The sequence below is a fragment of the Chlamydotis macqueenii genome, chromosome 1 (assembly GCF_036417535.1).
Source record: "Chlamydotis macqueenii isolate bChlMac1 chromosome 1, bChlMac1.mat, whole genome shotgun sequence".
Lineage (NCBI taxonomy): Eukaryota > Metazoa > Chordata > Aves > Otidiformes > Otididae > Chlamydotis > Chlamydotis macqueenii.
In genome coordinates this window covers 47,032,191-47,055,683 of record NC_141556.1, presented here as the reverse complement: position 1 = coordinate 47,055,683, position 23,493 = coordinate 47,032,191, and the positions used below count along the sequence as shown (strand labels likewise).

Sequence of the window (23,493 nt, the reverse complement as noted above, 5' to 3'; positions counted from 1 at the left end):
TGGACGAGACCTCCTGTTGATTGCGACTTTGTAGTTTAAGATCTACCGCTCTGTAGAGCTAGTAGATGAGAGCTAGTCTGGGTAATGTACTCCGAAAACCAGAAGTAGCTTCAACTGTGTTAGTCCTGGTAGACTAATGCGGCGTTAGCAGAGCACATCTCCCGCGTGACTGTGCTGCTTCTTGGCATTCAGTCTTGCTCAAGTATACATGACTCTATGCCACACATTGACACACTTTTATGGAAAAAGAACACCTGCTCCTTAAATTCACTGTGATAATAAGATACCTGCATGGCAGCTGAGCTGCTTTTTACGTGGTTTCCTGTAGGCAGCATAGAACATTACTGTTGTTCTGACAGTACTTAAACATGCCCACCAGACCTCCTTTTCTATCTGCCGTTGCTGAACTTTGTAACATCTGGTCATTTTATATACGTTTGATTCCTTGAGTAAGTTAAGAAAACTTGTGATAACTACTGTCCAATGCACATCTATTTCACCCTTTTTGTAAAGCCGTAATCTCAGTGGCTCACCACACAGATCATCTGTCAGCTAAAAGCACAGCTACTAGTTGAGGGCAAGGCATCAGCTATATTTTACGATGGAGAATTCATAAATCAATTAAGTTCTCTCTCATTGTCCTCAAGTATGTACATACTGTGGAACAGACTGTATGCTTAGGTTGTGCTCCCCACACCTTACTATAGCTGATTTCCAACAAGTTGGATTATTTTGTTTATGTACAGACATATCTCATTTTGGATAACATTTTAGGACTGATTCATTTTTAATATGTTATAAGTTAAGAGAAAAAGAGATTTGAAAGATGGAAGGCAGGAAAAGATTTACAGTAGTAAGATTGCATATTTGCTTACAGAATAGTTTTGATTATTGGGCATTTCATACCTATAATTCCTACATGTCATTGCTTAAGAAAAATTTAATATGTTTTTAAAAAACCAACCTTTAAACAAGTATGTTAATAAAATCAAGTGGTATTCAATTAACTGAAGAAGTAGGAGTGCCAAGATCAGTATGCGCCTGCATGTGATTTTCTCCTATTTTCCTTTGCTGTCTATAACAAAGCAGAAAAGCAAAAATGTGTATATAATATCATCCTTATGAAGTCATAGATTATATGGAATGCATGTTTTCTAAAACATTTAGCAAACACTGAAGAAATGGTAAATATAGGGGAGCTCTCAAGTAGTTCATATGCTCAGAAAAGATGAGGAAAGGCTGAATTTTATCCTCCCTTAAGCGTACAGCTGGATTTCAAAGTCTTACAGCTCTTTTTTTCCAGACTGCTTAGGCGTATTTTTTGGGAAAGTAATACTAGCTCAGCTGTTCATTAAGGAAGGAAGTTTTAGTTGTTGAGTCTTTAAACTGCTGAATAGTGAACAAGGTGCATGGTGGAACAGATCTCAAAACATCATGCTTAGCATAGAGTGTTGTTACAGTTATTGAGTGAGCTTGATTTTTATTTTTTTTTCCTATCAAATGTATATCCCTGCTGTATCATTAGTTTTTGGAATAATAATTTAATATTCTAGCTAGTTTTGTTTTTTTCTTAATTTTCTTAGCCATTGTCGTAGTTCAGCCCTGATCAGGACCAGACTACGCAGTCTCTTTCTCACTCCCCCCACCTTCCGAGAGAACAGGGAGAGAAAATATGAGGAAAAACGGCTCGAGGTTTGAGATAAGGACAGGGAGAAATCGTTAAAGTTACCGTCACGGGCAAAACAGACTCGACTTGGGGAAAACTATTCATTTATTATTACAAACAGCAGGATAATGAGACAGAGAACAAGATAACCTCCATCCACCCCTCCCTCTTCCCAAGCTTAACATTATCTCTACTACCCTTCCCCCCCCGAGCGGCACAGAGGGGAAGAGGGAATGGGGGTTGTGGTCAGTTCATCATACGTTGTTTTACGCCGCTGCTTCATGGTCGGGGGAAGAACTCCTCACATTCCTCCCCTGCTCCAGCGTGGGATCCCTCCCACGGGCCACAGTCCTTTGTGAAACTGCTCCGGCGTGGGTCATCTCTTCCATGGGTGCAGTGCCTCTAGAACAGCTGTCCCAGCGGGCCCTCCACGGGCCACAGCTGCCTTCAGGCATCCACCTCCCCTGGTGTGGGGTCCTTCATGGGCTCCAAGTGGATCTCAGCTCCTCCGTGGACCTCCATGGGCTACAGGGGGACAACCTGCTCCACCATGGTCGTCACCACAGGCTGCAGGGGAATCTTGGCCAGGAGCTGCATTACTCCTCCCCCTTCTTCTGAACTGACCTTGGCGTCTGCAGCCGTTCCTCACAACAGGCTGGTAGATGTCTCTCAGGATCCTTTTTACATCTTATTCACTTCTCATCTCCTTTCCACTTCTTGTAGCCGGGCTGGACCGAGTCGGGCCCAGTCGGCTGCCTGGCGAGAGGCCAGAGGGTGAGGCCTGCAAGGCCCATGAGGCCTGCGCCTCCCCCTCTGCGCCTCTGCCCCCGCTCAGCTTCTTCACATGTTCTCTTCTCTCTTTTTTTTCTGTTTTCCCCTTCTTAAATACGTTATCGCAGAGGCGTTATCACGGGACATTCTGCTACCAATTGGCTCGGCCTTGGCCAGCAGCGGGTCCGCCCTAGGCCCGGCTGAGTCCACTGAACAAAGGGAAGCGACTTCTAGCAGTTTCCTACAGAAGCTACCACCTTAGGCCCCCCCTCGCTAACAAAACCAAGACAGCCATTTATGATATATTTATAATTTATGGCAATAAGTTGATTAAAAATGTTCTGCTTTAAACTTAGCAATATCTAATTTTTGAAATATTGATGATAAAATCTAGAGACAGCTCCAGAGAATAGAACAATCCAAAACTTCCAATCCCTTCTGCCTTTTTCAGACACTGCATTGACTTTGAGGTGTATGAGAAGTGACTGTGGCCCACAGCAACCAGTAGGTAAGCAGCAGAAAGATACTTTGCACCGCTTTCTGATCAGTTTTTTGTCAGTTTCCAGGTTGTTTACTGTTCTTTATCAATTCAAGTATTCTAATCAAAAGGAAAGAATATTTAATACGAGAATTTGGTATCTTAGAAATTAATGTCAAGAAATGGATGTTCATAGTATCAAACTAAAATAGATGCTACTTGTGTTTTAGATATTAGAAATCATGATTTTGTGACTGTAAGGAGATATTTATCCTACAAGGACTGGTTCAAAGGGCATCCTGTTGTGTTTGTTCATTAATATAAAAATACTGCATTGAGAGGTGGGGAGGAAAAGAAGGATATTAAAGTTAAAATAGAGGTTTCACATGTGTCCTGATCTTCACTGTTAGTATCACAAGTTCATTGAGTTTTACTATAGTTTTACTGTAGTGTCCTTGTTTGTAGTAGACCAAAATGTGAACACAATGTTAATCAGTGTTACAAAATTGATACAGTTATTAGAATCATCTTGTGTGGTTCAGTGGCCAGCCTCCTTTAAATCAGTTGACACAAAACTGATTGGCACTGATAATGTCTGATAATTGTTATTTTAATTTTTATTCCAGGAAAAATTATAAATTCAATATGGCACCCATTTTAGATTGGAAGAAGCTTATGAGAGTTGATCCAGATGCTCTACCTCGTCAAGAGAAACTAGCAGACACATTGCTGGAGACCATATCCAAGGTACTCCAGGGGAAAACAGAACACAAGGATTTTCTTATCCATTCTTCCCTAAACTGTCTCTGGTCCTTCACATACATAAATTATTTGTTTTGTGGATTTCATTGATATTTGTATAAAACATAAAAAGCACTGTTATCTCTTTTCTTAGGTTGATGGGAAAGACTTAGAAACTGAAACTTCAGAACAACTGATACAGCTTTTTAAAATTACGCAGTCGCTAATGAAGGTTTGTATTAATCCTCACTTTCTACAATTCCGCAGATGCATTTGTTTATTTTTGTGTTGAAATTAAAAGAATCGTTACTCTCTTTTTCTTTTCTTTTCTTTTCTTTTTTTTTTTGTATTTACCTGCATTGAACACACTAATTACTTCTAAGAGCATTTGTATGCTAAATGTATGCTTGCACCAGAGTATCTGTTTGTAACTGTTGGGATTATGGCATGGAGTAATAGGAAGTAAAGTGAATTGGACTAACATAGTTATATAGTTAAGTAACCTTAGTTTTATAGATGGAAAATGCAAACAAATATCTCAAAAATTGGTTAGATATTGTAAATTATTTGTAATGTTTTTAATTTTAATAAAAGTTTTTGTGGAGGATTGATGTTTTAGAGTAGACACGAATGTCGCCATGGATGAAGAAACACTGCCATCCTAAAACTGATCCTATAAATCTCTCATACTTTCTTGTATTTACTCATAAATGTACTGAAAGCAATAAATAACATGTGCATAGGTTAGCACATTGGTTTTAGAGAGGCTTTTTAACTGTTTTTAATTCTCAGCAGTAAGCTTTTGAACGTTTATGTAGCCTTGTAGAAGAAATTATTAAAGAAGGTATTTTAACAATCTAAACTTCTTAATTGTCAGCATGGGGAAAAGTGGGCATGGCTTCATTTGTTTAAACAGAGAAAATCGATTCTTATGTAAATGTTTTCATTGTTTTAAATATGAGGCACAATCTTTTAATTTACCTTAGTATTTCTTCTTTGTTTACTATACTTTTTTTCCCAGATGAAAGCTCAAGAGGTAGAGCTGGCACTAGAAGAAGTTGAAAAAGCTGGGGAAGAGCAAGCCAAATGTGGTAAACAAGCCTTTTTATGCTGTTCCTAAATAATTTGTTAAATGTACTTTTTAGGGATTTTTTTTTTTTTTAAATTTAGGGAACTGAATAAAATACCAACTACTATGAAGTCAATTTGTTCAGTGAAGCCAAATATTTAAAGACTAAGGTTGTTGGTTTTTATACTTCATGTCCTTTTTACCTTGTTGGGTAGTTCACTGTATCTGTTCTATTTTAACAGAAAATCATTTAAAAACAAAGATGATGAAACTTCAAAATGAATTAGAGGTATGTTTTAAAATTTTGTTAGTTTACAGAGTGCTTTTTGGTGGGATTTTTTTTTTAGTGAAGTTTTTTTTAGACTAGTAATTTATTCTAGTAAAGAGATGTAATAGCCCTACTTTTTAGCTAATACTTTTTATTGGCTTTGAATATTCACCAGCCTCAGGTTTGCAAAGAGCTATATGTACAGTGAGGTTTTTTATACTTGAATAAATCCCATTTATTTTTAGAGATGTCTGGGTTTTGTTGAAAGAACCTAGTGAGCCCTTCCTGTTGATTTTCCTGAACATTAGGAATGTTAGTCGTAGCATCTGCTTTTTTTTTTTTTTTTCCAGTTATATCTATTTTGAAGAACTGTACTGTATTAATAATGTTATTTTAATGCTCTTAAGATGGCACAAAGATCTGCTGGTGGTCGTGATACTCGTTTTTTCCATGATGAGATCCGCCGACTGGAAAAACAATTGGAACAAAAGGAGAGACAGTTTCAAGATCTTGAACTAGAATTGGAAAAAGAGAAGAAAGCGAATGAACAGGTAAGAAGGACTTCAGCTTGACATCTCTACAAGCTGTCCTGGCACATCTTTTGAAAAGTCGGTGTTCTGAAACGAGTCTCTGAAATTAAAAAAAGCAATACTGATGAAATAGGACTACTGTGCATTCGTTTTCTGTTTTGTTTCTGAAGTTCTTTGTTTTCATAGTTTATGGTATTAATGATAAATATAAAGGTTTTCTGTCTTGTGCTAGCTTGCTCTTCGAAATGAAGATACCAAAAATGAAAACATCAAATTAAGGAGAGAGGTTAGTAAAGAATTATTGCTGATTTACTGTACTTTTAACTTTATTTGTAAATCTATTATTAGCTTTCTGTATTTATAAGCTTTGGTGTGGCATGATGTTTAATTCTATTTTAGAACATTTCCTGGTTACTGGTGCAAAGAGAATTTGGAATATTAATCACATTTAACAAATACAGAGTACATCTGGTCCAATGAAACTTAGTTAATTGAGGTCAGGAGATGTCTACATTTGAATTTCCATAGTCCTACCATGCATTATTTTTGTTGGAATTTTGTGTTTTGAATTTTGAGTATTTTTCTTAAATACTATTAACAAATAGATTTGGTAGATATTAGGTAGAGCTCCATTTGTTCTTGCTGCTTTTGCTAAGATTGTCGGATCGGTTAAAATAAAATTATAAAAAGTCAAAAGGTAATATAGCAATAGATGCAAATATAGAGTTAACATTCTGTATTACTAGAATTTTTTAAATCATTTTCTTGAAACATTTTTTCTATCTGTTTTTAGAAAAAAAAAAAATCCATGTTTTATAGCATTTGATACCTGTAATCTTGGCCTCTGAGAGAACAAAATGGACAGCAAAAGTTAAATTAATGCACTGGGGGGAAACCTTGAGAATCATTCCTCAAAATGCTCTTTTACATATGTGTGTGAGTGTATGTACATACATGCACAGATATATAGAAAACTATTTTATTTTGGCTCTATGTTGATTCCTTTTTAGTCTTTCTAAAGCAAAGATAATTTCTAATATTACTCATGCTTTGTTCTCTTGGTCTTGTTCTCTCCTTTTTAATCTGAAGAAAAAACGCATAATGAAAAAGGTGAGGCTTCTCAGTTTTTTAAAAACAGACTGTAGGAATTTGGATGGGTTTGACTGTCTTAGCTCTTTGTGTTAGCTTGCTAGAAAAGTAACAGCTTTGTCATCAACTCTTCAAAACAGATTTAAGTTTAGATTGTTTTCTGTGCAGAATGAACAATTACATCAGGATATAGTTGACTATCAGAGGCAAATAGACTTTCAAAATGAAACAATTCGGTTACGAAGAGAAGATTCTGATTACAGATCACAGTTGTCCAAAAAGAACTTTGAACTTGTCCAGTATCTGGATGAAATTCAGGTAAAATCTATGCATGCTATTAAGTATTTATTAGACTGTTACTGACAACAGTGTTTTTCACAATGCTATGTCAATTTACAGACCAAGAGTAAGGAAATTTGTAATACAGTTGGGTTTGGTGATGCATATAATCTGCATCTGTAAAGCTGGCAGAAGCAATGATGTTACTGGCAATGGGAGATGTGTCTTTTATTTGCTGTTAGGATATGTTGAAATTGATGATCTAGAGGTGAAGTACTGTCTTTTGTGCTAATTTCATGTAAAACTTTCAAGTCTTACATTTAAGGCAGCTATCCATTTTAGTGCTTATTCAGGTATTAAGATGTGCACTTTTTAAAAGCAACTTTATCTTTAATTTTGCAGAATTTGACTGAAGCTAATGAGAAGTTAGAGATTCAAAACCAAGAAATGAGGAAAAATCTTGAGGAATCAGTGCAAGAAATGGAGAAGATGACTGATGAGTATAATAAAATGAAACTAATTGTGCAACAATCTGATATTGTTATGGATCAGTTAAGAAAAGAGAAAGAACAGTACAAATTTCAAGTAAGAACTGACTCTTACTATCAAATGTAATTTTTTTTATTTCTAGCTGTACTGTATTTTCATATTTTAGCTTAAATTAAAAGCATTCAACATATCCAGTTAGAAACACACGCTCTATTGAAATAACACTTTCTAAAAGTAACGTGATCTTTAAATTTGGTGCAAATTTTAAAAACTTGATTGCATATCAGAAATTTTTTTTTGTAGAAGATGTTAGTCATACTCTGTTGTAAGAGTCATGACCTTCCCTTGCTGCTGTAGTGCTAATCTGTTCAATTGTATGCACCTGATGTAGTGTGTTTGTACATATACATTGGTTAAGCAAAACATTTTTGTGATATGATGTTCATCCAAACGACATTTCTAGGTTCAGGAGCTTTCAGACCAGCTGAAAGCAAAGAATGAGGAAGACGATCCACTCATGGCAGCTGTAAATGCAAAAGTAGAGGAATGGAAGGTACTTTTTAATACATTTCTATTATATTTAGGAATTATTTCAAATGTTCTGATGATACTTTATCTTCTTTTCAGAAAATACTAGCTTCAAAAGATGATGAACTCCTAGAGTGCCAGCAAATGTTGTTTAACTTGAAAGAGAAAATGAAAATGGCCCAACTTGATGTTGACAGAAACAGTATGCTGGCCCTTCAGCAGGTACAGTCTATGTGAGAAATTACACACATAGTAATTACCGCTCACTAAATATGCTAATAACTAAATAATTATTTAGTCTTTCATAGTTTGCAAATGCCAGAATATGTATTACTTCTATTTGAGAATTACAAGACAAGTTGATTCATACCACTACCAAGTTGGCTTAATGGACAATGCACAAAGGAAACTTCTCTTGCTGTATATATGAACTGAGCTCTTGGTAGCTGGTCCTGTTACTTTCATATTTACCTTTCCTAACTATTAGTATAGTGATTGCTTTAACATGTAAGCATCTATAATTTAATGTTTTTAAATTATAGCTTAGTTTCTGTTCTCTAAATTTGTTAGTCAAGGAAGAGTCTTACCTAGTGTTTAATTTTCTGTGTTCCTTTGTCTCAACCTGATGCCATACTATTTCTGTTGTTCAGCCCATGATAGAGTTAGCTGAATATAAGTGTCTCCCATATTCATGCAAAATTACGTAGTTTTTTCTTTTTTTTAATTTTTCCATTTTCTTGAAAAACATAAAAAGAATAAATAAATAATGCAACCCACTAGGAACCCTGAAATATACATTATGGAAAGCATACTTATGATACTATGATGATTTCCTGCCTTATTTCAAGTTTTTTAAATAAATGTGTCATGACATTTGTGTTACATGTTGGGCCCTTGTAGACTGAGCAGTGAGAGGTGAGATATATTTATGCAGTCTTCAGTCTTACAAAACTAGGAATGGACAGCTTCTCAGGAAAAAAAACAAACCTTAAGTACAAATCAGCCTCTGATGATCAGAAGAGGAAAGCAGCTGAAAGTAACTTTGATAAGCAGTTGTAGAGTCTGATTTTAGGTGACTAGATGACTGTAGAGGTTGCTTTTTTTGGATGACCATCATTAGCATGACAATTTGAACAGTTTTTTGGAATTATGCGTATTTTAAAAGCAGCCACTTAAAAATTAACTTGCTGCACTATATTTTAACTTAAATGGACTAAGCTTGTTATGATTCAGTTCATGTTTACATTCTAAAGGGTTATGTTTACCTCCTTTGCTAAGCTCTTTACCTTTAGATTTGAAATATGGTTATATTTATCCTCTAAGAAAGCCTGAAATTTTGTTTTTCATAACATTGTTATAAAATAAGGTTGGCAAATCTTGGGAATTTTACATTATTATTATTTTCTGTAACTTTTTTCCAAGTCTCTTATTTTTCTTTTTCCTCTTTCTTCGTTCATCACAGAAAAAAATAACATTAAGCACTCTGTGATATTTCTAAAGTCCTTTTATAAGCACAGAATTACTATAATGTAAACAGAAATCACTTTCACAGTTTGTGTGTGCTTATGGATGTATATGCATACAAAACAAGGTGTAATACAAATTTTTAAAAGTTAGATAACTTGCTGAATGACATTCTGCAATACAGGTGCCATGTATGATGGATTGTTAGTCCTCCCGATCTTGAACTTGTATTTGTTGGTTTCTGCTGGCAATTGTTTATGAGGAAGCTGTAAGAAACGTGTATTGTCTGAAACTTTTCATCATACATTGGCTAACTCTTAAATAACTGTTCCATTTAAAATTGGTAAACAAACACTGCTTTTATTTTTTTTGTGTGTTTGAATGCTTTATTTTTACTGTTTCTTTTATTTTTCCTGCTTTGCCTTTATATATCCAACTTCTAGATAATATCTGAACTCTATGTTGTAAGTACAGTATATTTGATGTTCTATAAATTGTTTTGTATTAGTTACCTTTAATTTCTTCATTTACTGTGTGGTGTTCTATATTGGTAGCTTACCTGTCAGTAAAGAAGAATTCTTTAATGAAGTTTCTTTTTTTGGTGTGTGTAGGGAGTGCAAGAGCGAGATGCTCAGATAAGATTGCTTACTGAGCAAGTCGAACAGTATACCAAAGAAATGGAACAAAATGCATTTGTTATTGAGGAACTAAAAAATAAACTCCAAAAAGACAAAGGTAACATGACCATTATATTGTAATTTTTTTTTTTTTTTTCCTAAGAAGAAAGGCTGAGAGAATTGGGGTTGTTCAGCCTGGAGAAGAGGAAGCTCCAGGGAAACTTTACTGCGGCCTTTCGGTACCTAAAGAAAGCCTATAGAAAAGAAGAGAACAAACTTTTTAGCAGGGCCTGTAGCAAAAGGAGAAGGGGTAGTGGTTCTGAACTGAAAGAGGGTAGATTTAGACTATATATAAGGAAAGTTTTTTTATGATGAGGGTTGTTGGAATAGGTTGTGGGAACAGGTTGCCCACAGAGGGTGGATGCCCTATCCGTGGCCAGGTTGGACAGGGCTCTGAGCAACCTAATCTGGTTGGAGATGTCCTTGCTTCTTGCAGGGGGGTTGGACTAGATGACCTTTAAATGTCACTTCCAACCCAAACCATTCTATGATTCTATGATATCTACGGAACTGAAAATAAGAAACCACGAATTTACTGTGCATTATTTATTCTCTAGAAATACAGAAAAAATATTTGCAGTATTTGAGTAATATTAGTCTCTATTTTTTTGTTCATTTCCATTTATTAAACATTCATTAAGAGTTTAAATTTATTTGCAATACTTCCGTGGGTTTTATGGGTAATACAGTGCATGCTAAAACTATTCCTGGTCTGTAAAGGTTAGAGCATAACATACAAGGTCTCAGCTCTATTAAGAATTGCAAATGAGTAGCAGCATGTAATTCAAAATAAATTCTGATGTCCCTTACATGCACTTCTTATAAATATTGTTTGAATGAATGATTAGGCAAAAAAAAAAGCTCTCATATGTAGTTTTTTGTAATTACTTAATTTAAAAGAAGAGAAAATTAAGATCTCATTTGTAACATCACCTGAAGTGTTTCTGTCTCGCTTAATGGCTGATAGCAGGGATTCCTAGTTGAACTGTAAACAGATCAAGGTTTTTCTTTCCAGGTCACTCATCTCATGATCAGCAGAATCGTATTGGGGATATGCAAGAAAAGTTAAAAATGCTAGAAGAGAGAACTAAGGAGGCTGAGAAATCAGCAGAATTAGCAGAAGCAGATGCTAGAGAAAAGGACAAAGAGCTTGTTGAGACTCTGAAACGAATGAGAGACTACGAACTGGTAAACAATTTGTCAGAGAGGACAGGATATTTCATGTTTTTAGGAGATAATTTTGTCCTTCCATTTTTTATTAACTGTATTATAATTAGAACTTAAAGGACTGACTTCTGATGCTGTTTTTATTTTATTTTATTTCATAATAACATTTAATCGTCACTGGCTGCATGCAATTTATTAGCCATACTTAACAATTTTTACAAATTGTCAGTTTTAACATATTCATATGGGCTTCTGAAGTCCGTTGAACAGTAATTGAACACTCAAGATATGATTCTTCGAGGGATCATGTAGTAAGAGGACTCAGTTTGAAATATCCAGATACTCCTCCACGAAGCATAGTGCATAAGAATGATGCAGGTTGAAAACTTTTTTTCTTATCTGTGTAATGATGAAAGACAGATTCATAGTTTATTTTCTTACATCTTCTGTTGGTTGTTTTGTTTTTACTTTCCATTTGGGTTTTTTACAGGGAATATATGGTTTGGAAGAAGCTGTTGCTGAAATAAAAGATTTAAAAAAGCAAATAAAAATACGAGATCATGAGATTGAAACATTAATTAAGGAAGTCAATAAACTTGAACTTAAAATAAATGATTTTCTTGATGAAAATGAAGAACTCAGAGAGCGCTTAGGTATGCTATATCCATTACATTTTGAGTTATTTGTTGTGTAAGAACTGAAATAACATTATATCATGGTAATCTTTTACTGTACTAAGTAAGTACTTGGAAATAATTTTGTATATTCTGCTAATATTTGGAAGTAGTTTTAGTTAGTTAGGACAAACTGCATGAATTTACATGACTGAACTTGAAGGTACATGACTAAACTTGGCTTACAAGTTGCTTTGGCTGAAGAAAGTAGGAGAATAGGTTTTGTAAGGCTTTTTTTTTTTAATTTTGATTCCTTTTTGACTGCACACTGCTTAATTAATTTCATAATATGGTGTGTGGAAACCATGACATACTGAAGTTATAATGCTAGACTGAAAAACACAGGGAAAACTCTGGACAAGCTTGTTTTTACATAGAAGAATCTAAACATAAATATAGTTTATTTAAGGTGGCATTTTATTGCATTTTGGTTTTTGAGTAACTGAAGTAAAATTATGCTTTGTTCTGGTGTTATTACATGGAACATAGGATATGTACTTATATAGAAATATGTATTCAACTGTCACTTTTTTTTTTAATTCTACTTGACTAGTTATGTTCTGATTTAAATTAACTGCATTCTAATGATTGCTAACATTAATATTCCTCCTTAATGAATAATTGTACAGCATATACTGTGTTTTAGGTCTAGAGCAAAAGACAGCAATTGATTTAGATGAATTCAGAAACAGCAAAGCACTGAAACAGCAGCAATATAGAGCTGAAAACCAGATTCTTTTGCAAGAGGCAAGTGATAAATCCTATTATTGTGTAAGAGCTACATAATAAAAATGTATTTGAACAAAATGAAATACTGATCTGTGAATAATAACATGCAGATTGAAAGACTAGAAGAGGAAAGAATTGAACTGAAAAAACAAATTCGTAAGTTGGCTCAGGAGAAAGGAAGAAAAGTTGCAACAATAGGTAGGACTTTTTAAATTATAAAGTGTCCTTTCAAAAATATGCTATCTATACTTATAGCTATGTTATATTTACTTATTTGTTTAAATTGCAAGGCTAAATATTCAAATTTCATTGAAACTGTAGGAAGAGGTGAGTAGTTTTATATTTCCATAGTCTTACAGCCCAATAGCTTTTTGACTTGTGATGTCTAGTAATGCATCACTGAGAGTGGTGTCATTGGCTTGCAGTTCCCATATTTCCAGTAAATCTACATAATGCATATGTTTCAAGAATCTTAAGATTTCAATTCTTTGCTACCCAGGGAAGCATCATGGGCTCAAATGGAAAGGTTTACAGCTCCTTTAGTTTGCAGGTAGAAAACTACAACTCAGATATACTAAATGGAATGTATTCCCTTAGTTGTAGACGAATTAAATATTCATAATTATTTATTACTTGTACATTTACTTGCAATTAGAATTGGATGCTGGTGATGTGCAGATAACTGATAGCTTTACTGAAGAGAAGGAAGTGAATAAGAGGAAGTTGAATTTCTTGAACAGACATGATATTGCTGAAGTAAGAGCAAAGGTAGGTTACTAAAGCAAGTTAATAAACACATATTGTATTTCTCTTTCAAAATAAAAATTGTGTTATTTTGTAAGTATCTGTTCAAATATTTCTCTTGGTACTTTTACTAACTACTTTTTAAAAATCTCCAAATTAATAATTCCTATTTTTTTTTAGAAGACTAATGAATATTTTATATTTTTTGTGAATATAGGCTGGCAGATTGTATAATGTGGAAGGGAGAAACATACTTACAGATAGAGAAGTACTGGTTAGACTTTTGAAGTCAGAGAAAGATATAGCAGAAAACAATAAGGCTATGGGGAATCTACCTAGAAGAACTTCTTACATACTTGAGAATTTAGATCACTTGTGAAAAACAGAAATACTTCTTCGGTTCATTTAGGTTCAAAACATTTGACAGAGTGGCAACTAGTTAATGACAACTGTAATTCTGAAACTCTTAATATAAAAGAGCTTTTCATATCACCAGAGCTGGAATTTACACAGACATTAGGGATAACAGATACAGACAATAGACAGATGTCAAAAGTCTTAAAATCAGACTACACATATTCGTTTTCTGCTTATCATTGAGTGTGTCAGACCTCAGAGGCAAATAACCATTCAATAACCAAGTCAAGTGTTCATAACTTCTAATTCAGACCAAACAGGTTAGGAAAATAATTGTTCAGCTCTATCTGCCAGCAATAATTCCCTGATTCCTTGTGCATCTGCTCTTGGAAAGCCAGTAATGCAAAAAAATACAAATAATGACATTGAAGCATAAGCAAATAAAGTTCTTTGATTTAGTTACCTTTCAAGAAGACAGAGAAGAAAAGAAATGCCTAACATAATTGTTACAAGTAAAAAGTTTGGAAAATGAACTTGAAAATGGACTCTCAGGTCAGACAGATCCTGTTGAAAATCTCATAGAGCAGTTCAGGAGAGAATTAGCCCTTCTTAGATGACAGATGAGACACCTTTATAGTAAATGTATGTTTATATCTACTGCAGTTATTTAGAAGGTAAATTCAAATAATAATGATGTGTTAGTTTACTTTCATGTTTCTTAATTAAAGCTATAAGATAGTTCTAATAGAATTGGGCATTTTTTCTTCTCCTTAGAAAAAAGTGCCAGCTTATTAATTTGCAGTTTATTTGTTGACATAGAATTGAAAAATGTAAGCCTATATTTTCATTCTGTCAGTGGATGAAGTTTGCAAAACACCCACGCGCACAGATGGGTATGTACAGAGAACAGTTTTTATTCTAAGACCTTACACATGTCTGTGTAAACAAAGTACTCATCACTTTTCTTATTAGTGCATACAGCCTTGCATCTCATACAAATCAGTTGTTGCAACTGGAGTTTGAACAACATAGTTTGAGGATTATTTTTTAAAATTATTTTAAATTAATACAGAAAAATTCAAATGGTAATTTACAAGTATTAGCTGAGTGAAGTAGGGACTGTATCAGTCCTTTGCTATGAAAGATAGAAGATGAGATTTCTGATAAAAGACACGGATGTTATTTGATTAGAGGATGTCTTCCTACTCCCAGAGAGAACAGATGGTGTAAAGTTAGACTTTCGGAATGAGAAGGGCCTTTCCTTCTGGGAAACATCCAAGAAGTTCCTAAGATGGTTCTTCTATCCTTTTATCCGTTTCCCTGCCAACTGACCAAGATAATGTATATCTGTTTTCAGAAAAAAAAAGATTTCCAATTAAAAATTCCATTATTTGTTTGAATGATCTCTAATGATAAAATCTTTTAGGCTCTCAAAAGAGTTTTTGAAAACTTTATAATCAATGAAAGAATGGGTTGATTTCAGGATGCTTGCTGTGGTTTCTTTTACTTGATAAATCATATAAAAATCTATTCACTGATAGCTTCCTAAATTGCTACCTTGAAGTGCTGTGTTAGTTTTCTGTATAGTGGAGGACATTGCTTTGGTCACTAGAGATGCATTTAGGGCATGAATCAGGCCAGTCCCTCAGAGTCTCAGACTTTTGGTCTGTACCAGACTGTTGTTCCGACTGCTACATGACACAAGAATACATGTTTCCCTAGACAGTGTTATATGAGATACATCTTGGGTAATTTTTCCAGTGAATCCATCTCTATTGCTGCTACATTGCAGGGAGGAGATTCTGTGTGGACTGTGAAATTTTCCTGAAGGCATACTCCAAATTTGAAAAAAGGCTGGGACTAGAACAGTAGATTGCTAAAATTAGAATCTGTGTAATTTTTGTTTGGGAGAAAGCATCTAAGAATGTCATGAGGATACATCATGGTTACAATGTATACGACAAGCATAACAAGACAATAGGTCTCTCGTATCTTTAACTGAAATGTTTTGGAACGATAGCATTTCTGTTGAGCCTGTTGAGCTATGTAATTGATCAATGGAAAGTATAAGTCTATATACATCAGGTTTTTTTCAATTATACAATAGTTTTTCCATGCTACAGGAGTATGTTTTACTGTTGCGATGTCTCTTAAAATACTATGGTATCCAAACTGTGGAATGAATAATGACTACGAATTGCATTTTCAGCAGAAAAGAAGTGGGTTTTTTATATTTTGGAAGATAAGTCTTGGAAATATTTTTTTTTTGTATATAAATGAAGAGAATCCTGTACTAATAACTTACTGTTGGGGTTTTTTTTAGAATTAGCAGATATCCAGAGATTTGTTGATCAAGAGTATGCTAAATAGTTATACAGAATTAAATCTTGAAAGATGCAGAAGCCAGGCAGTGTAGGTAGTACAAAGTTTTTTTAAAAAAAACCCAAAACAGGATAAATATTTATATGAAATTTATTCATCATTTAAAATTTTTTTCCTGATAATTTTGTTGCTGTGAAGATTAGGCTATTTCTTTGACTGTTGCCTTCTATGTAAGACCTCATTTTGGTTTATACACTATGTAATTTTGAATATATATGAATTAGCAATATTTTCAAGCATTTATTCTCATTTAACCACAGAGTCTTAATGAAAATTCTAATACTAAAATTCCTAAATTACAATTTTTGAGTCCTCTTTTGTTCTTTTCTTTAGAATGAGTATCTTACAAATGAGTTAAGTGTGAGAGAGAGAGATTTGGAGAAGAACAGGACTGTAATAGCCAATTTTCAATCTAAATGTAAGTTGCAACATGCTTTGAAACTAGGGAATATTATTAGGTAACTGTAGATAGTTTGCTTACTTAGTTGTTCTGTTCCTATGACTGTGACCACAGATGACTTTACAGTTTCTGTTTTAAATGAAGTTTACTTTGGTATCTGTCACAGTGATTGAATTTGCTGTGTACGTAGAAGGTTATTACACAATCACTCTGATATACTTCTGAGCTGTGGAAATTATGGTTGTGAATTGGTCCAGGTGGGAACACAATGATTACAAAACAATGAATGTAAATGGTGTTTATTGATTTGGAATGTGTTTGAATTCTTATTAATAACTGCCTTTTTTTTTCATTTTGTGTTTATATTAGCATATATCTTTTTGTGTGTGTGTGTATAAATAGATATATAGTGTTGCTAATTTTAAACTTAAATTTTTGATAGTACATGATAATACTAAATATATTAAACTAGGATCTCTCATGTTTTTCCTTTTTGAATCAGACCTAATAAGGGCTTTAAGTCTGGGAGTGATCCCAGTTATAACAATTATACAATTTACTTGTGTAATTGTAGTGCTTTTCTGCCTCCAAGAAAGTGATGGGGAATTAAACCCACTTGCTGCTTACGTATATATTTATGTTAGCTGAAGTGCACTACTTGCAAACTCTGTAATGAAAATAATACTATTTTTACTAGACAAGAATCTTTTTTTTTTTTTCACAGAGAATGTGAATTTTAAAAATTCTTTTTGACTTTTCAAAATAGACTTGGTGAAACTGCTCAAACTGCTCTAGATTTTGCAGTTCACTCCTGGGTCTTCAGGACAGTTAGCTATACTGTTAAGATGCAGAGAATGTTCTAACAGCTTTGTTGTTTTTTTTTAAAGTTTCCATTCTTCTTGCTCTGTGCTGGAAACTCTGGAATTCCACTGGGAGACTAATCATGGCAGGAAAACTGTATGTCTTGAGAGTTCTTATTACAGGCAAATAATTTAAATGTTCTTTTTTTCCCAGTCTGCAGCAGGAATTCAGGTGATTCCTATATACTTCACTGTTACACCCAAACATTTCCAAGGTAGCCACATTTCTGGATTTGTGAAAGCCTGGCAGACAGGCTACTAAAGAAGTGAAAAAAGTGGCAGGAAGTGCAGAAGACTCGAAGGTTCAGTAAAGTCAAATGTATTCCCACAAAGCATTTCATTATTGTTTTGTTGGTATTTCTCCAGGAAAATACACTCTCTGGGTGTTCCTAGCAGCTCTACTTTTAGCTTCCTAATTGGTTATGTTGGTATATGTAAATAGTATGAACATTCTTTCTGTATATCGAATCAAGAGGTATTATGATAAAACATCCTAGGAAACCTTAACTCATTTTTTTTGGTGCTTTTTGACACATTTACAATCTTTCTTACAGTAAAAGAATTATCAGAAGAGAATAAACAACTTGAACAAGGAATGAAAGAAATATTGCAAGCTATCAAGGAAATGCAGGAGGATGCTAGTGTGAAGGGAGGAGAAACAGCCTTAATAATCCCTAGTCTGGATCGTTTAGTTAACGTAAGCTTGCTTTCTAAATTATTATTTAGCTTTATAGGATTTGTGGCATTTTTTTTTCATCCTCATTTATTGGGTTATTGCCTAATTAAATAGTAGCTTCCTTATACATATACTTCTGTAGTTACAAGTAGGAGTACATAGTGTGATACCTTTTTAAAAATGGAAATTAAAGATATACAGCACCAAGAGATTGCTAATAAAAATAAAAAAATAAAAATCTTCAGCTGGATAGTATAAAACTGTCTTTGGAAAGTTTATATTCCTGGTCATAAAGCTCGTTTGCATATCTTATCTCTATGGGACCTGCAGGAAATGTTTAAAAAAATTCTTTATGCCAAAAAAAAATCAGTGTTTTTGTAGGAAAATTTAACTATTTAAATCACAGTCTATAGCAAATATAACATTAGGAAACTGATAAGTAGATTTTAAAATGTTAAAATTTTGTGCTTTTTGCTAATTTCATGTAATGTAAACTTGAGGGCTCCAGTTTATTGTGAAAAAACAAAGCTTTTCTGCACTTTTTCTATGTCTTGTTAATTAAATGTTTACTGCATTAGGCGATGGAGTCAAAGAATTCAGAGGGAATCTTTGATGCTAGTGTGCACTTGAAAGCTCAGGTTGACCAGCTTACAGGACGAAACGAAGAATTAAGACAGGAACTGAAACAAACTCAGAAGGAGGCAACAAATTTCTCTAATCAGCTGGCAAATGCAAATGAAAAGGTATACAATTTATTTTATACAATTTATTTTGTACTTGAAAAGTAATTGCTTTGATAATTTAGAACAAAACCATACAATCTGTAAGATACTTAATTTAACTTATGTGAACAGTGTATTTATACAAATCTTAAATACATTTATATATCAGATCTACAAATTTGTCCATTTTAAGTTCAAATCTTCCTCTTCTTAATGTTACTTTATCCTTGGAATATCCTGTCATGTTAAACACAGAGCATGCCTATCTTTTGGAGAGAGCTGTGCTCAAAAAGCTCACAGATGTCTGTCTTCAAAAAGCCAGTAGTCTTGCATTTCTTATTTATAAATAAGTTACAGAGATTAAGTGTTCTAAAATGATGAATTGTTCTCTGAAATCTTATATCTTTTTTTTTTTCAAGTTGTACAGTTCATTCTGTGGAATGTTTCTTCCAGGGCAGGAATGAGGAATGGAATATTATCTTACAAGGAAACAAATGTAAATTTGCCTTTTAGAACAGCTTTGGTGATGCAGAAAGATTTGGCAGTAACTAATATTCTAGAATAGTGTTTTATATACTGTTAGAGCAGAAAACCAGAGAGCTTTTAAGAAGTTAAATGAAAAGGCAAATATTTGTTTAGAACAAACACATAACATAACCATTGCAATAGTTCTATCCAAAACTTCATATTTTTAAAAGGAATAGAAATGCACTGTGTTTTTAACAATTTTGAATAAAACTGTGCTGAATCCTTAGATATGTGAAGTTGCCATGATGCTGCAGCGATTTGATAAATTTGGCTTAACATATTAAACATTTAATGATTTGTGAAATCACAGCATTTTTAAAAGGTTAGTTTAAAGAGTGTTTGAATGCTTTAGAATGTAAATTGAAGTGAATTAGGTTGTTATAAAAACTGATGTAGCACAGAAAAGCTCTATATTTTCCATCAGTGATTTTTTTTTTCACTTGAATAGCAAGATCTACTTCTTTGTTTCTTTTCTTTAGATTGCACAACTGAAAAATGAAATTTGCTTATTACGTCAGTCAGAAGGTGCCAATATTGTCTTCCAAACAGTGAATCTTCCAGAAGGAATGGTTCCTTCAAGTGTTAATATGATTAATTCTCTGAATGAATATTTAATACATCTTATACGGGTAACTCATTTACTCCTTGATATCAAGATTTCTAACATATAGCTAATACCTCCAAAATGTAGTACCATGCCGTGTATGGACATGGGAGAACTGTACAAAATTATTTGGAAGTTCTGACATCCAGTTAATTCTCTGGGCTATTTATTTTTTAAAAGCTGAAAGTAATTTGTTGTGTTGTAAACCTGGAAGGTAATAATTACATTTTGACAACAATTCAGATTTTTTTTTTTTTTTTAAATCTGAATTTTTATCTAAATATTTGCACAGTCCTACTTCTGCAGTTGCACTCTTCCTATGAGAAATTCTGTCTTACTGCTGTCTGGATTCCACACCTGAGTCTGCATGTGCAAATCCTACTCTGAACAGTTTTTCTCTATACAGCAAAGGTCTCTGTTTATTTACCATATGAATTTTCATTCCATGATTTGTCAAAAATCAACATTTGTATAAAGAGTCATCAATACATTGAAACCAAAGCCATTGATTCCCATGGGAATGGGACAGACAAGCATATAGTAAGGAAGAACTAGGTCTATGAGAATTTGAGTAAAAAGAACTTACCTTTTTATTATTATTAAATTACTTTGTTCTGTCTTTAATCACTTTACTTTTGTTGATTAGAGCATATTTTTCAACTGTATATGATTATAAAGTAGAAGAGTATTTGGCAACATGAGAAGAAAACATCGCTTTCCAGTTATATTATTAGTATTCTTTGTGGGCTAGCAACATGTCATGGTGTTTTGAACTTGGAGAGCTGTAATCCACAGTGCAGTTAAGCACTGTTTCACACCTATTCATATGAATGTAAAAGTTTATTGGACTTTTTTTCATCTCTTCCTTCTAGAGAAAATACATATTCTGTATCTTCAGTTCACACAGTTCATGACAGAGGCATCTATCATGAAAAACACAGGGGAGTACTGACATTTTGATTAATCCTTTAGTGTTTAAAACCTATATTAATCACATAAATATTTTTATTTGGAAAATAATCATTAGGAACTGGAAAATAAAGAACAGTTACTTAAACAATTAGAAGATGCAGTAGAGGACTACAAGCAAAAATTTGCAGTAATTCGTCATCAACAGGGCTTGCTGTATAAAGAATATCAAAGGTATTGTTCTCTTTTCTGAATTATGGAAATTCAACTTTCTAAATGTTTACTAATTTTGAATACAAGATTTTCTTCTGTGTTGAGGTAATTTTCTGGTTAATGTCATAAATGCTGCTGCTCTTGAATATGGACTCCTTATATTTCTTTAGTCCTGTAAAGATTCAGAAAACTCTTACAAAAACATTTTCTGCTGAACTCTTCTCATACTGTGTACTTTATAATGAGGATTGCGTTGTTCTTTCTGCATCCAATGTCTTGTATTTTGTTAGAACCTGGTATTATGGACATTTCAGTCTCATTTTCTTTGGCTTTCAAATATGGGTCTTAACGGGGGGTGGGGAGGAAGAAAACTGTTATCCAAATACAGTCAGAAATCTGTTTCAAAATTTCAGACATCATGACTTCGTAGCTGACTTTCTTTCAGACTTTTAGTTCCTTTATAGGCTGCATTGAATCTAATTTCTATAAAATTCTTCTTATGGTGAAAAAAAATTGCATTCAAAAATATTTCCATCTATTAGAAGCATAGGGATGAATATGTTGATTTGGATTCTTCAATTAACAGACTATTAGTTGTGTCCTCTCTGTCTTTGGTTTGGAATGAACAGACATGGATGGCTTTTGGAATTAGGGTGTTTTATTTTTTAGGACCCTCTTTCAATCAGTTTTTTGAATTTTGTTTCTTCTTCGAATTAGTTAAGACTTCACAGATAACATTATCTCTGTTTGAAACATTAAAGCTGTAGCTTTTTGAAAATTTTAAAAGCTATAATATACTGCTTCATTTACTACTAGATTAGATATTGATAGATATTACATCAATGATAGGGATAAGATGATTATTCAAGGCTCCTTCTCCAAAACGGTTACAGATTGAAGTTAGGGGAGGTGATTCTTTGACTTGGCATCCCATAAAGACTCACTTTCAGAGCATTTCGTTTCCTCTTCCGCAATTTTCCTCCATTATGGGAGAAACTAAGAGATCTTCTTTGAAGGGAAAATACAGCTTCTGAAATACCCTTGATTATTTCTTTAAACTAGCCTAAACTATCCTATACAGTCTATAGGAACTCCTTTATTAGACATATTTATACAGTTCATAGTCTTTTTTGTTTCCATATAAATAAATATAAGTGGATAGAGGAGAGTAGTTTAAACCAAAGTGAAGCTGAATCTTTTAATGGTTTTGTTTGTTTTTCCCTGAAATTGAAAAACTAGGGTGGGAAATTATGTCCTTTATGCATCTGAAATAAATAATAATAGAGGGAAAGATTTGCAAAACCATTGAAAAAATTGAGTTACTATTAGAGCCATTGCCTGCCCTTTTGTTTAGAAGTCTGAGCTCTAATGCAGAATTTCGATATGGGAAAACTAAATTTATTTCTGTCCTCTTCCTGAGGGAAATTTGAACCAAAATCTTTTAAACAAAAAGCCAACTACTATGCTGTGGGAAATTCTCAGAGAATGAGCAAGTAATCTTTTCCTTATGACACTGTACTGTTCCATATGATTAATTAAAAATACTTCAAAATCAACTTGAGTATTCTGTCTCTCAGGAACTGCAAAAGCCTTGTTCCTCTTGCAAGTTGTCTCTCTTAGCTAATGAATATGCAAGTGCTTCATGCGAAGGAAACAGTTATGGAAAGAGTCATTGATTAATTGCTAAACCATTTTATCTAGCTATAAATCTTATCACCCAAATTACTGGGCATAATTGGGAATACCTGTTGAAATCTGCCGGGCCTAGTCTGCTTCAAAAAGAAAAGGCCCATTTCCAAGCTCACAGCATGGGAAGTGCCTATACTATGATTTTTGTCTCCCTTCCTATATAAGGGAGATCTGGAGTTTCCAGAAAGGTAATTAAAGCAGAAATGTTTTTATTTGCAAAGTTTTAAACTTCACCTATTTTTACGAAGACATATGCAAGGAAGTAATTAATTTGAAATATAAGTGTGTAATTTAAAGCAGATTAAATCCCATGTGTGTATGTTTTTGAGGAGTAAGGCATCTATCTCTGCACTATAGTACACATGTGAAGAAAAGATACAACACTAACTTAGATAATTATTTTTATCATTAAAGTAACTGCAGCCTAAACAGTGGGGGTAGGTTTTCAGTAATCCATCTACAATTTATGATGTCTTTTTCAAACTACGTTACTGCTAAAAATAAGTATCTGAATTTGCAATATTTCAGTGTTACTGTTTTAGTTGTGGTTTTAAAAATCGTCAAGTCTTCCATAATTCTAAATGAAAATATTTAATTACTGATTTAGTCAAAAGCAGAGCTGGCAGAAAGAATCAGAAGATATGAAAGAGGAAAAGAAAAAGCTAGAAGAGCAAAAAGAAGAGGATGCTACAAAAATAAAGGCATATTCTGTAAGTAGTTTTGTTGCTTTCATTTTTCAGAAAGTTTTTAATACATAGAGGTTTTAATACAATACTTTAATTTGTTAGAT

At 33.5% G+C, this 23,493-nt stretch overlaps 1 protein-coding gene across 1 annotated transcript in view; it reads left to right on the top strand.

Moving 5' to 3' along the window:
• The window catches only part of CEP290 (centrosomal protein 290), a 62,454-nt gene that overhangs the window by 672 nt on the left and 38,289 nt on the right, over window positions 1-23,493 (top strand). Inside the window, exons 2-24 of the mRNA XM_086749996.1 lie at window positions 2,889-2,945; window positions 3,542-3,662; window positions 3,811-3,888; window positions 4,678-4,747; window positions 4,968-5,014; window positions 5,401-5,544; window positions 5,756-5,809; window positions 6,781-6,930; window positions 7,294-7,476; window positions 7,844-7,933; window positions 8,008-8,130; window positions 9,984-10,107; window positions 11,065-11,237; window positions 11,707-11,869; window positions 12,537-12,637; window positions 12,730-12,817; window positions 13,275-13,387; window positions 16,436-16,520; window positions 17,917-18,059; window positions 18,617-18,781; window positions 19,768-19,917; window positions 20,920-21,035; window positions 23,311-23,413. Of these exons, the coding sequence (XP_086606122.1) occupies window positions 3,561-3,662; window positions 3,811-3,888; window positions 4,678-4,747; window positions 4,968-5,014; window positions 5,401-5,544; window positions 5,756-5,809; window positions 6,781-6,930; window positions 7,294-7,476; window positions 7,844-7,933; window positions 8,008-8,130; window positions 9,984-10,107; window positions 11,065-11,237; window positions 11,707-11,869; window positions 12,537-12,637; window positions 12,730-12,817; window positions 13,275-13,387; window positions 16,436-16,520; window positions 17,917-18,059; window positions 18,617-18,781; window positions 19,768-19,917; window positions 20,920-21,035; window positions 23,311-23,413 (2,565 nt within the window). The 5' untranslated portion in view covers window positions 2,889-2,945; window positions 3,542-3,560. The remainder of the gene's footprint in view (window positions 1-2,888; window positions 2,946-3,541; window positions 3,663-3,810; window positions 3,889-4,677; window positions 4,748-4,967; window positions 5,015-5,400; window positions 5,545-5,755; window positions 5,810-6,780; window positions 6,931-7,293; window positions 7,477-7,843; window positions 7,934-8,007; window positions 8,131-9,983; window positions 10,108-11,064; window positions 11,238-11,706; window positions 11,870-12,536; window positions 12,638-12,729; window positions 12,818-13,274; window positions 13,388-16,435; window positions 16,521-17,916; window positions 18,060-18,616; window positions 18,782-19,767; window positions 19,918-20,919; window positions 21,036-23,310; window positions 23,414-23,493) is intronic.